The sequence below is a fragment of the Rhea pennata genome, chromosome 1 (assembly GCF_028389875.1).
Source record: "Rhea pennata isolate bPtePen1 chromosome 1, bPtePen1.pri, whole genome shotgun sequence".
Taxonomy (NCBI): Eukaryota; Metazoa; Chordata; class Aves; order Rheiformes; family Rheidae; genus Rhea; species Rhea pennata.
In genome coordinates this window covers 104,330,511-104,343,975 of record NC_084663.1, presented here as the reverse complement: position 1 = coordinate 104,343,975, position 13,465 = coordinate 104,330,511, and the positions used below count along the sequence as shown (strand labels likewise).

The 13,465-nt window shown below is 36.7% G+C and overlaps 1 protein-coding gene across 2 annotated transcripts in view; it reads left to right on the top strand.

Moving 5' to 3' along the window:
• Positions 1-13,465, top strand: part of CADM2 (cell adhesion molecule 2) — a 664,728-nt gene that overhangs the window by 561,681 nt on the left and 89,582 nt on the right. For both annotated transcript variants that reach the window (XM_062572942.1, XM_062572932.1), the window contains exon 6: positions 6,326-6,416. In XM_062572942.1, the coding sequence (XP_062428926.1) occupies positions 6,326-6,416 (91 nt within the window). The remainder of the gene's footprint in view (positions 1-6,325; positions 6,417-13,465) is intronic.

The window sequence follows — 13,465 nt, the reverse complement described above, 5'->3', positions numbered from 1 at the left end:
ATCCCAGCACAGGCTCTAATCACTCAACTGAAGAGCTAGTCTTGGTGAATACTTAAAAGCAGGGTACCTATAAATGAGGCAGTATAGAAATGGATTCTGAAGGTTGGGAGATATAGTAGTAGCCTTCTGAGATGTAGAATGCTGAAGTACAGGAAACTTCTTCAGAGAATAATTGTACTTTTTCTGTAAGTAAAAGGAAGCAGAAATTTTTGTTCAGTTCTTAATAAGTTACTGCATTCATTAAAAAAAAATCTATAATTCAACAGAGAAATTGGAAAAGTGGGAGCCATGACTCGGGATCTCCATATCTGATATGATATTCCTTTGAAAGTTTCTGCAAGGGAAAACCACTAAGAGTTTTTCTATTAAACCTCTTTTCACTGGAAGCCCAAGGAATGCTAAGCTTTAAGTAATGCAGAGACCTGCCTCTTAATCAAGAGCACAGTGAACTCTAGCAGGAAATATTGCTTCTGTTAAGCATATATACCTGGATTCTCTGGAGATAACACAGTGATGTATGTATATTTGAACAGGTGGCATGTCTGCACCTCTGTAATTCTAATGAGTGTCAGGTCACTAATATTTTTACTTTTGCTTTATCTTCTTATAGTCATTTCTTAAAAGTTTCAACATACTCTGTGTATTCCACCGACCCTAACATCTACCCAAGGAAAGAGGTAGTTTTATTTTCTGTTTTTAGGACTGTAATTATGTTAATTGGAACATGATGACACCAAGGAGGGAATGTTCCAGATCATAACAGAGTTAATTTATGATTATCGTATTTGATCTTTTTTCATTTCACTGCCAATTCCTTATCACCATGCCTTGCTATAATACATCTTTTACTATAATGTTACCATTTCCTCTCATAAAATGATTTTTATTCTGAAATCTGGTTAGGCATACACATCTTTCGCTGAACAATACCCTAAGACCTATAGGGGTCATACATTGCTTTAGGCACTCAATCAGTAGCTGGAAGTACCATGAAAAGGTATCCAGAAAAGTTCTAGTAATCAAGTTAGCTAAAGACTGAAAGAACCAAGGACTCATCTTCTAAAGTTACTCACACAGAAGAGGCTAAATTACTTTTTATTATCTTGAAACAAGTGTGTGCCATTAGGCATTCATTTTCTGATTCAATTGGTGACATGCTTTATGATCTTAAAAACTTATTTAGTTTTGTGCATTCTGTTTCCCCTTTTACTCTGTGGTTGTTAAGGACTTACACAAATACTTTAACATAATTTATCATGTGCAACTCTTCCAGTGGCTTCCATGTGATTACTTTATATGAACAAATTTAAGCCTGCGTGTAACCTTTTAAGAGCTTTACTTTATGAATTCCTTAGGGTTATAAAATACTGTAAATATAGAAAAGACTCTTTCTTACTTGAAGTAATGTAAAAATAGCAAGTGCATTTTGAACAAAAGAAAAAAACAGCAAAGGGGATCTGATTAACAGCAAAGATCTGATGAGCGGTGACAACCATCTTTATGTTGAAATAGTTTCAAAGAGATTAGATCAATCAGTAAAATAATTCCACAAGATATTAAAGTTGCCATTAGTTAAACAACAAAAATCATGTGCTGAAATGTTTAATTTCTTCATGTATCAGATAACATTTATTACCAGTGTAAATTGAAGGATTTTTTCCACGTGCATTTACCATTATATCTTGCTGAATAAAGATGATACCATCTATTTATTTGCCATTCTAATGTAGGTGGAATTATGCAAAAATAGCCTGATGAAAATTAGAGAAATTTTCCTAAAGCTTTGAAATGGCTTCTCTGCTCTTGTGCAATGAGATGCACCCAAAATTAAACTTGCGTCTTTGGTCTGCTGAAATGTGAAGTGTATATATATATATATATATATATATATATATATATATGTATGTATATATAAATAAAAAAAAATCCCTGGCTTTCATCTAACTGCTACTAAGCTTGTATTTCCAGAAGAAAGTCAATTTCTTGGCACAGTGTGGGCAGGGCAATGAAAGTGTCTTGCTATATGTCTAAAGACATGCTTGAATCTCAGTTCAGACTGGTCCAAACAATCAGTTGCAGCTTGTAAGTGCCTCATTATTCAAGATAAAGACTTGAGGGTCATGCAGCTCTCACACTGTTGACGTTGCAGTTGAATAAATAAGTCATTTAGTATGGAAACCAGTGTGTTTTACAAAGCAGGCTTGCTAGATTACCTATGCTCAAGAAGAGCTTTTCTTTTTCTTTCTTTCTTTTTTTTTTTTTTCTTAATGGAATTTTCCCAGTACTTACTGTTTTGCTGACACTTACCCTGTAGAAAACTTCCTTAGAGCTCAAGGTAAGTGCATATCTGTAGGTACCACGAAGAAGTTTTAATCACCAGTCCCTTGATCATAAGAATTCTGCTTAAAATATTGTTCTATAATCTTTTGTTACTCTGAAAATGCCAGGCCAAATCCTAAATATATATATGTATATATATATAAAATATATATTTTATATATATATATATATAGATAGATAGATAGATAGATAGATAACGTTCTGTTAAGCTTATAAGCTTAACTGGTGTAAATTGGTATGGCTCTGCTGACTTTAGAGCAGACTCAACAGAGGATCTACTCTGCTTGTTCATTTTGGTTGTTGAGGGAGAAATTTTGAAGGATATGTCTACAAAAAATGAGCTGATGAGAAAATCTGAATACTTTGTTTGACATAGAAAAATAAAGTTAGTCAACCTATTTTACTGTATTGCAGTTCTTGCTATGTTTTTCTTTCTTTAGACTTTGCTTTCTATTGCTGTTGTTGTTTTTCTGGAGATTAGATGGTGTTCCTGTTGTTATGATTAATACTTCTGAATTTGACAGATTAAAGCCCACTGTACTGATATAGTACATTATACTTGTCAAATACTTGTAAAATGAACAGCTCCAACAGGAGGTAGTATTTGGTAATGTAGAGTATTTTATGTTCTTGAAAAATACCAGTCATCAGGGTTCTATTTATTTTGTTAAATTTTTTAGGTTACTTATGCAATTAGTCTAAAGATTTCTTCTAATTTTAAATATTGATGTGAATGAGAAAGTGGAGGATGAGTTTATCTTAATTGTTTTCTTTTATAAATGTATATTTTAATTCTGGAGAAGAAACAATGGCAGCATAAAAATAAGTGGAAAAAGTAACACTGAGATTGAAGCACCCAAAACAGTATCAACTAGTCTTTTTAAAAGACTGTTAATAAAAAGGTAAATGGTAAGCTTCGCTAAAAAATGTATGTTGAATTAATTGTTGTGTTTCCTGTTTTAAAGAAATAAGTAGTTACTATACAAGTCAATTAGTAAGGAAAACCACAAGGAAATACATACTTCCTGCACAATCTTATTGTGCTTTAGAGAGTGAAACATAAGTGTAAGATCCTTTGTAGTCTGGGTGAGTTAGCTCTTCTGGAGGTACACAGAGAACAGAGTGCTGTCTAGGGTATTAAATAAAGGAGGAATGGGAACTGTATCAAGATGGGGGGAAATAGCACTGTATTGATCCACGCAAATGCAAGCTTGATTGCCTGAAAGCCCCTCTTCAATTGGGTCATTTATGATAATGTGTAAAATGCTGGTCATTGTTGAAGTATTTAAACCAGCAGTGCTAGGTAGGTGGGTAGATGGGCCTTTAATTTTTCTCCCCCCCTCCCCCGCCCTGCACCTCTGACTATCATTATTATTTTCATGCAAAATTTAGCTCTATTTCACATTTCTCTGGAAATCTCTTGATCTCATTGCATTAGTTGTCTCCATTCCTCTGTTAAATCCTCCTTTACTCCTGTCTGATACTAATTTGTTCCTCTGGTCCATTGTATAGTCAAGAGAGTAACTTATTCATCTCCAGTAGCACCACTGAAATCACAGAAGTACTTGATGCTGTGATTTATCAAGGTACTTCAGGTCAGTGCCTTAAGCATGTGCTAAAAATGAGGCAAGTGCCTGCATGAACCCCAAGGATTAGTTGCCTACATAATGGTTTCCAGGGTCCTTAAAAATGTGAACTTGTGGAACAGATTTGCTAGTGGTGTAAAGTTAACACAGCCCTACTGAAATCCAAATGACTCTGACAATGACTTCAGTGGAATTATGACAAGTCTACACTAAACCTTCCACTTTTTGGTGCAGTGCTCATAAGCCAGAAATAAAAAATCAAGGTCAGAAAAAGCTTTATATTCGGGCATTTGATACACCAGAGGGTTGTTCTACCATTCAGAGACCTTTATAGGCTGGAGAGATGGGCAGAAGGGAATCTCAGGAAGTTCAAGAAGGGGAGTTGCAAAGTCCAGTACTTGGGGAGGAATAACTCCGTGCACCAGTATAGGCTGAGGCCGACCAGCTGGAGAACAGCTTTGTAGGGAAGGCCCTGGGAGTTTTGTTGGACAAAAAGTTGACCATGAGCCAGCAATGCCCCCTTGTGGCAAAGGCGGCCAGTGGTATCCTGGGCTACATTAGGCAGTGTTGCCAGGAGTTTGAGAGAGATGATCCTTCCCCTCTGCACGGCACTGGTGCACCCACAGCTGAAGTGCTGGGTCCTGTTCTGGGCTCCCAGTACAAGAGAGCTACTGGAGCGAGTCTGGAGAAGGGCTACTAGAATGGTTGAGCTGGAGCATCTCTCATATAAGGAATGGCTGAGAGAGCTAAGACTGTTTAGCCTGGAGAAGAGAAGGCTCAAGGAGGGATCTTATCAATGTATATAAATATCTGAAGAGAGAGTGTAAAGAAGATGGAGTCAGACTCTTCTCAGTGGTGCCTGGTGACAGGACGAGAGGCAACAGGCACAAACTAAAACACAGGAAGCTCCATCTAAATCTAAGAAAAATCTTTTTGTTTACAGTGAGGGTGGCAGAGCATTGGAACAGGTTGCCTAGAAAGGCTGTGAAGTCTCCATCCTTGGAAAAACTCAGAACACAACCGGATACAATCCTGGTCAACCTGCTGTAGGTGACCCTGTTTGACAGGGGGGTTGGACTAGACGATCTCCAGAGGTCCCTTGCAACCTCAACCGTTCTGTGATTCTGTGATTTTTCATTGTTTACATGCTATTAAGTGTTTAACAGAAATATTAGCATCTCAGTATGAGATCGTATCCTTACAGAATACCATTTTTCCATTTGATTTTGTAGTTCATACTCTTTAAAATCTTGTTGATAATGGGATGTCTGTGGTGTCACTTGTCACACTACCTCAATGCTAAATCAGATAGGAATTGCAAATTGTATGGGCCAAAACTTGGATAACTGTAGTTTTGCAGGTCAAAGTGTTTCTTGTGCCATAGATGAAGATTGCTTTTATATTAGGAAACTATAGAGGAAAATAAAGCCATTACATTTACCTATTAGGCCTCCTCTCTAAGAATCTTAATTCCTAAGGAAGAAGCTGTTTTGTGTGGAGATGTTTCTTTCTCTTTGATCTTTCTTTTTCTCCATATGAAGAGGTACTTGTTTAGTTCATGTAGCATATTTTGATTAAGAGAATTGATTAAGAGAATTATTACATGTCAGCACAAATTGTTTTAAGAATTAAAGACCTACTATCAACTGTTTCATTCTACATGAATTTGCAATATTTATATTGTGTGTCTTTTTACAGCCATAAGCATAAAGTTAATTCCAGTGTATAGGAATAGTATTTTTAAGCTTTTGGGAATGATAATAGACTTCAGTATAGGGCTTTTCCAAGTATTTATTTATTTATTTTGTAAATTTTGGGATGAAAAGAAAAAAACAGTTCTGTTTCAGAGGCAGCATTATTGCATTTCAGAAATAATATCCTGTAAAATGGCTGTAACAAGGTATTTTATCTAAAAGCCCATTGTAGGTTTCTTATTATGAGTTTCAAGCTTCTGCAACAATAAAAGCACTCTTATTCAAATGTATATTATTGCATTCATTCCTCTAATAGCAGTATTCCATCATATCTACCTATAAATAGACAAAGAAACAATGGCACAGAGTACTTGTTATTCATCCTCAATATTTTTTATTCTGTTGTTAGGTATCAGTCTGTGAAATACTCATAAAGAGTATTTGCATGGAATACAGGGAAAAAAAGTTACTTTCTCTGAGTATACATGTGCTTTCTATTGGGATTTCCTTGAGATGTAAAAATTCAGTGTTTCAGTTGCACTGGTCATTTTTATTGCCTTTTTGAAAACGATGAAAATTGCACAAGGCACCTCCAAGTGTAAATTAAATCTTGGGCATAGTCTTTTCTAAGTAGAGAAGAATGTACTCTTCAATAACAAATTCTTTTTATGTATTTCAACAAGATGTCTATTTTTTTCTTCCTAGATACACCTTTAGTTAAAATCATTTCTTCCAATTCATGGCCTGAAGAAGGACAATCTATAATTTTGACTTGTGAATCCAAAGGAAAACCAGTGTAAGTGATTTAACAAGCAATATGTTTTTGTTATTTTTCTTATTCTGCTGTGATTGCAATCTTCAGCTGCAGAAATCTGCTGTTTTTGTCTTGTCCTGGAGTGTAAAGTGATCGCTGGTATAGAAAACCCCTTGAAGCCTGTCTTCATTAAGTGCCTATAGAAGATTGGTCTTTTACTTTGTCATCTATTTTAGTTTTCAGGAAGAATTCCAGCTGTGAGATTTCTTTCAGTCAGGTATATCAATCTGAAGGGAGTGCAGGTTTAATCAGTCACTGTTTACATCATTGAATTGATGATAGGAGAGACAAAACATCTCATGAAAAGCTTCCCACTCAACTAGCCTTAGAGAAAATACATTGAACTTTCTGGATGCTTCAGCTGTCATTTACAAGCAAATGTGAACTTTAATGATATATGCAATTTGACTACTTGATTATATCAGAATTTCAAAAGATTTAGTCTACTTTAAGAATATAAATTGTTTTACTTGAAAATTAATGTCCCTGCCAATAGCATTTTCAAAGGCAAGTCTGCAGAAACTACCTCTCACTCTGCATCTACGTTTAGAAAGATTTTTTAAGTGCTGTCTCTATAGTTATGCTAGACCTTTCTCTTCACAACAGAAACTTCCTCTATTGAGCTGTTATGCATTTATTCATGAGGAAATATAGATAGTCAAGTTACTTAAAGATTAACCTAATACTCAAAAGATTAATATATAGTATTTCATAGAATGATTTTGAAAATAATCGAGGAATCATATTTTGGTTCCAGAAATGGTGCAAATCAGATGTCAAAAATTGTGTTTCAGTTAAGGTTGAATTTCTCCTTAGTGTAATTTCAGTAACTTTATGGAACTGTTAATGTAGGAACTTGAAGTCAGATTTAGGTAAAGTGTTGGGAATTGAAGTCCAGAGTTTCCATTTTGAAAAGTTCTTAGTATAGTCCAGCATCACTTCAACTCCATAGGTGTTTTTCTTTCTTACATTGTATGCCTATATAGTTTTAAAGTAACTCATTCTGTCCAAGTCTTGACTAAGGTGAGTAACTCAAAGTCTAGCTCATGCTTTTACTCTATTTGAAACAAGAATGATGGGGGTCCTTCACGTTAATCTTATATGGTGTTCAATATTATCAATTTTCCCTGTGTTCACAAAATTCAGTTCCTTCTGCTTCTTGCTTTTATAATTTACTTGAAGGAGAAAGAACTATGCATTTCTAGAACACCCTCTGAGCCTTCACCTAGCTGGTGGGAAGCAGAGTAAGCTTCCTTGTTTCTTTCCAATCTGGCAGAAGGTGCGAAAGTGCTTATTTTTATGGAAGAGATCAGCCCTGATTGCCCTAAGTGAGCAATTGGCTAGGTGGAATTTAGGATTTTTTCCATCTCAGTGTTTTCCACATGACTACCAGTCAGCAGCTGCTGAGAATACTGTTTGGTGTATTGACTTTGGGGATCCTAACCCCAGGTGCTTAATTTTCCCTATTCGGTTAACACGGACTGTAGGCATAAAGAATTAAGCAAGGCGGTCATTACATATTTTTAGTTAGTTTAGGTAGGTCCCAGCTCTTTCTGATCTTGGCAAGAAAGAATGCCCACTCAAATCTTTAAGTATAGTATGACATTTAATCAGAATATTCAAAGAGGAGTGAAAGAAAATGTTAACAGTTAAGTCCTCCGTCCCTACTGATACTGGGAACCCCGAGTGATACATCATTAGATGGACCTATTGTCAAGCAAAAAGATGTTCACATGAGAATGTGTTGCCTCCCTTTTAGATAAAGACAAGGAGATGCAGGTGACATAATTGCAAGTGCCACGTGGAAGCTGCCTACAGGCTCCTCCATTACAATTAGCTGGCTAAGTTTGTCCTGCGGCCATACGTACAGCACCGAGCAGGCCTGTGCCCATGTGAGTTGACTCAGGTCAACTCTCATGTGGGTCACCGTCTCCTCAATATATAGCAACCTCCTGTTCAGGATCACTGCACTTCCGTGTTGCTTGTTTCAGGGCCAGTTTGGCCCGTCACATTTTGAGCCTTGAAATAATAAGAAAGTCTGTAGGGTTAACTTCTTGTTTTTGTGCTTTTTTAATTTTGTGAGACAAACAGCTGATGTTTAGACAGATGAATATAAGGCAGTAGTATGGATGTAATACTGGCTGGGTGTTCCATTCCTACAGTGATTTCACCTACCTCTAAATTTCAGACCAAAGAAGTATGGTGTTCTTCAGTATCCAGGGGTGTGGGAATCATTTCAATATCTTTAATCATCTACACAGTCTACGTCTACCTCTGAGCTGCTCAGCTGAGCTTCTGTTTTCATTTTGGGAGAGAAATAGGCACTGTTATGACATGACTGATCTGATCTATGCTAGGCACCTACTGGAGAAAGAGCTGCACAGGACCTTTCCTTTGGCACTTTTCTCTGCTGACTACATGGAGTTTAGGCAACTCAGTTATCTGCCTCAGCAGTTTGAGAGACCAAATATAGATGTCTAAATATTCATATTTATATCTATCTCAAATTCAAATCTGTGTTTTTTTGTTATATGCATCACACTTTATGTACGGCTTATAATCACATTCTTGTAATCTTTGTTGAAAATGGGCAATAGACAATCTTCTCAGATTTTAGATTTTCTTGTAGCCCCCAGTGTTAGTCAGTCATTTTTGAAGTTAATAACAAAAATATGAAAAATGATGTGTTTTAGCTAGACATATACAATATTTTACATTTAATATATTCAGTATTATAGATATTCTTTATATATCTTTATTAGGAGATACTAGCTATAAATAAATAAATGAATAAATACAATGGCAATCCAATTGAGGTTATTTGCTGAACAGCAACTTTTTTCAAAAGAAGTCTCAGTTGCAACCTTAGTGGATTCAAATTCAGATTTTTCACATGATTTTGAAAGGGCAGCCAAGTAAAACTTCCACACCACAGAATTATCAAGACAGGTCACCTGTACATGGTAGCCTTTGGGGCACAAATATTTGGTGCCAATAAATGTGCCTCTAATTGTGCATACAAGAAAAGCTGCCAACATCAGCTGCTCTGTATTGCTTCATTAGGTCAGTCTTTTACGGCATAGAGCCAGTAATAAATAGGCATCCTCCTGGGAGCAGTTTGCACTTGCTTAGCATGAGAAACATTAATGTCATGCTCCCAACCTAGATTGTGATTACTTTCTGGCTTAGAGAGAGAGAGAGAGAAACTGGAGTGGTCCACAGAGCCCAAATATGTCAGTGTCACCAGGTGAGTAGGTAATGAAATAGTAAAGAGAAGGAAAGGGGAGGGTAAACTGTGGAGCTTAGAATCAACCCGTGGCCCTTTATAGCTGTTTGCACACTATGGGTTAACTTTTTTATACACTTTCGTCAACCTTATAGTTGGTATCCTGTATGCACCAGTCATACCAATGAATGAGCACTTATTTATAGGTACATCCCTCTTAAATCTCAGAGTGATGTTCTCAAGCTTCAGAATGGCATTAGGGATTAGTATGAAGGAAGAGTCGAGCAGGATTGTGGCTGTGGTGATTTTCATTATATTGAGAGCTGCTGCAGAGTAATTCTTTCCCAAAAGGGGAAAGCAGAATGAGACTAAGGCTAAAATATACTTGCCACATCTCACCAAGCTTCTCCTTGCAATGATTCTGTCTTTCAAACCTCAAACCATGTGCATAATGGATACCCTTATATCATCTTTCAAAACTACAATATAGCCCTCAGGAAAAGCCCTACATAACTCTTGCTTTTTAGCATGGAGTGAGAGGATGTCTGTCCTCTGCATCTCCTCCTTAAGGATCATTCTCTAGAGAATTGTTCAGAGAGATGAGAAACAACCATCTTTAAACTGTGAAAATTTGAGGTAAGGCCTTTATTCAGAGTATAAGATTTGGCTTGGTCTGTCGATGGCCATGGCTTTGGACAAGAGAGAAAAATGACATCAGGCAGCTGGATGTGTGCAGCACTGATTGCTAAAATGTGGCAAGTTTGGTTGGAATTACCCCAAACTCTGAGGTCCCTGGTTACTACAAAAGGATTTGTCACCTCATCTTGCTGGTCTTGATGTGGAGTTAGCAGTGTAGTGGCAAAAGTCCAGCAAAAGGCCTGAGGGGCTGGAGAGAAGTGGGGCCAGGCAGAGGTGATGGAGAGGGAGATGGGAAGATGATCCAGGGAGGCAGTGTGAGGGGAAGTTAGAAGGGATGCACAAATTCAGTAACCTTGCTTTTGCCTCTCTACTCATCACTGTGAGAATGAGGATAGCTCTGATTCCCGTTCAGGCTCTGCAGTTATTACTAGTAGGAGAATTACTTTGGAGGCAGGAGCTGTTCTTCCAGGTAAACATTCTGTTGCTGCTGTAATAGTGTGGTGAGACCCATAAAAAGAGAGAGCCAGGTTTGTTGTGTGTCCTGCAATGCTTTTGCAAAGGCAGGCTGTGTGGGGGGTTGCTGAGGTGCTGCACGTTGATACAGGCTCTGCCACCGTTCCCTCTGGAATACGTATTGCGGCCAATGAAGAGGTAAGTTGCTGTGGCAGCCAAAAGGTACTGAGGAGGCTATTGCAAGAGCAGACAGTACTTGGGCTGGCCCCTTGGGATTCCAGCTGAACATGTTTCATGAAATGAGTCCCATGTGGTGGGGATGACCTTAGTGACCGTGATGTTGAATGAGAATGGGAATGGTGAGATGATGAGGGGAAGGCTCATGCAGTGTCTTTCACAACAGAATCTTACTTCCTTATGTAACTTCAGCTAAGTTTAGTCCCTCGAGGATCTAACATCAAATTCTTTAAAAAAATCAAGTTACACTTAAGGATTTAGACCTCTAGATTTGGTGATGTTCTAATCTAGTTTATGTGGAACCTGGGGCACCAGTTCTAAACAAATGTGAAAAGCTGATGTTTGAAATATTCTATGTATAAAGAGATGCCATTTTCAATTTTATTGAAATCATTTTTTCCATTGGAGGAAAGGAAAAAAGCATATGCATATTTTTTTGTTTCTTAGATGTGTTAGGATTGTTTTTGTTTCTTTCTCTTTGGTTCTTGTATGTGTTTGTTTCTTCTTATTTCTTTGTTTCTTATTTCCTAGAATGTTTTAAATGCGTGTGCTGATGCTTCAGAGGTTGTTCTTTATCCTTAATTATTCCTAGGATTATGTTGGTTAGAAGCAAAATAAAATGTAATTACAACTGAAAATGTGCACAGTCAAAATGCAATAGTCTCTACTCTTCATCTGAAATATTGAATGATAAAGAAATGGTAAGCTGGTTTGCCTGTAAGCTGCTGAAAAGTACATAGAGGATGATGGTCAGTCCATCAGCATTGTAGTGTTTTCTTAGAAGACTTCTCCATCAATGTAACAGTGTTAGGAAACAGTGGAATCACACAGACATCTGTCTGCTCTCTTTCTTTTATCCTCTTACTGAAAGTCAGTAATATCTTCTCTCTATATTACCCTAGTCATTAAATTCAAATCTTATGACTTATCTTATGACAGGTTTGTGTTTGACAAACGTAAGTTTAGTGTTCAGCATTTCAATATATATCTTTTAACACTGTTATTTGATTGATTGATGGCCAATTGGCAGACCAGATTTAGAGTTTTCTTTTGGACTTGCATTTGTGTCAGGTTCATCTCTTTTTATGATGGACTTGGTTGTTGGTTTATTCACCCTCTTGAAAATTTTAATGGTACTGATTTCCATTTTTTTCAGTTGTAGATAAAAGTATTCAACCATTCTTAAAATAACTTAGGTCAAGACCACATGGCTGTATTTGACACTATTATTCAATATCACATTTCTCCTTTGATGAGACTGTTGTTTATTTTCAAACCAGGTTGAAGCTAATCTCTTGTCTTTTCAGTCCTTAGAGCTATTTCGTCTTTTCCAGGATTTTTTACTGGATCCCAGACAGTCGTCGGGCTATAACATTTTTCTAAATAAACTAGTCTAGTATGGCTACAAGGTGTCAGAAGCTCTTCCTTATTTTTTTCCCTCTTTTTTTAGGTCAGTGTAGTTTTACCTGAATTATGTTCATTTGTCAAACAAGGAGATGTGATTAGGCTCCAAAAATGACAGATATCGTTTTAATGAACTTATTCGCATTGTCTGGACTTACGACTTTAGAAATAAAGTCATATGGCATGACAATACATTGGGTATTTTTTTTGATAAGCAGGAGTCATCTGTTTTAAAAACAAAGAACAAAATGACCATTAGCACTTTTGTCTATATTGTTGCCTATACTAACAAAGGATTTTAAGAGCCAATATTTTCTAATTGTAAGTTGTGGCTTCTACATACCATTTCATTTTAACAGAACAATATATTGTAAGGACTCAAAAGAGACTCAAAGCTTAGCTCAAAAGCAAAACATAATGAAAGAAAAGTTCCTTATTTAATATTCTTAGTCAGCAATCTCAGGCATGTATGAAATATGTTTTTAGCAAGTCAGTGTCCTTTCAGGAAGTACTTCAACCTAGAATTGAATAATTAGTGCACAGGAGACAAAAAGGGAGTTGGCTGTCTCCTGTGTGCAGTTGAGAAATATCTATTCATGCAGCTTAGAGCTATCATAATATAGTTGGTTGACTAATGGAAAGGGAAAATTTGGCCTTGTTGAAACAAACTGGAAAACTAACAGCATAAGGAGCTGTTTCAGGAGATATTTAGCAATCATTCTTTGTCAACCAGTTTGCAGACTTCCCTGAGCAGCTGGAGTAGTGAGCAGCAGTTGAAGGTAGCCTGTGTCCAGACTTCAGCAAACGGAAGATAGTAGTGTGTGGCCTATATAAGATTTATTTGGTCATGACTGAAAGATTCTTGTAGTAGGAAACTTAATGCTATGTAGCTAGAAAAGATATCAAGGAATGCTTTATCTGCCAAATGTCAGCTTATTGTGGTAATTATTAAAGCAGTGAGTAGGCTTATAAAACTGTGAAAGTAGTTCAGTTTTGGATACCATACTGAAAAAACACCAAGTTTTTATTTCAAGAGAAGGTTCCCATATGTATCTTTCAACAGTATAACATT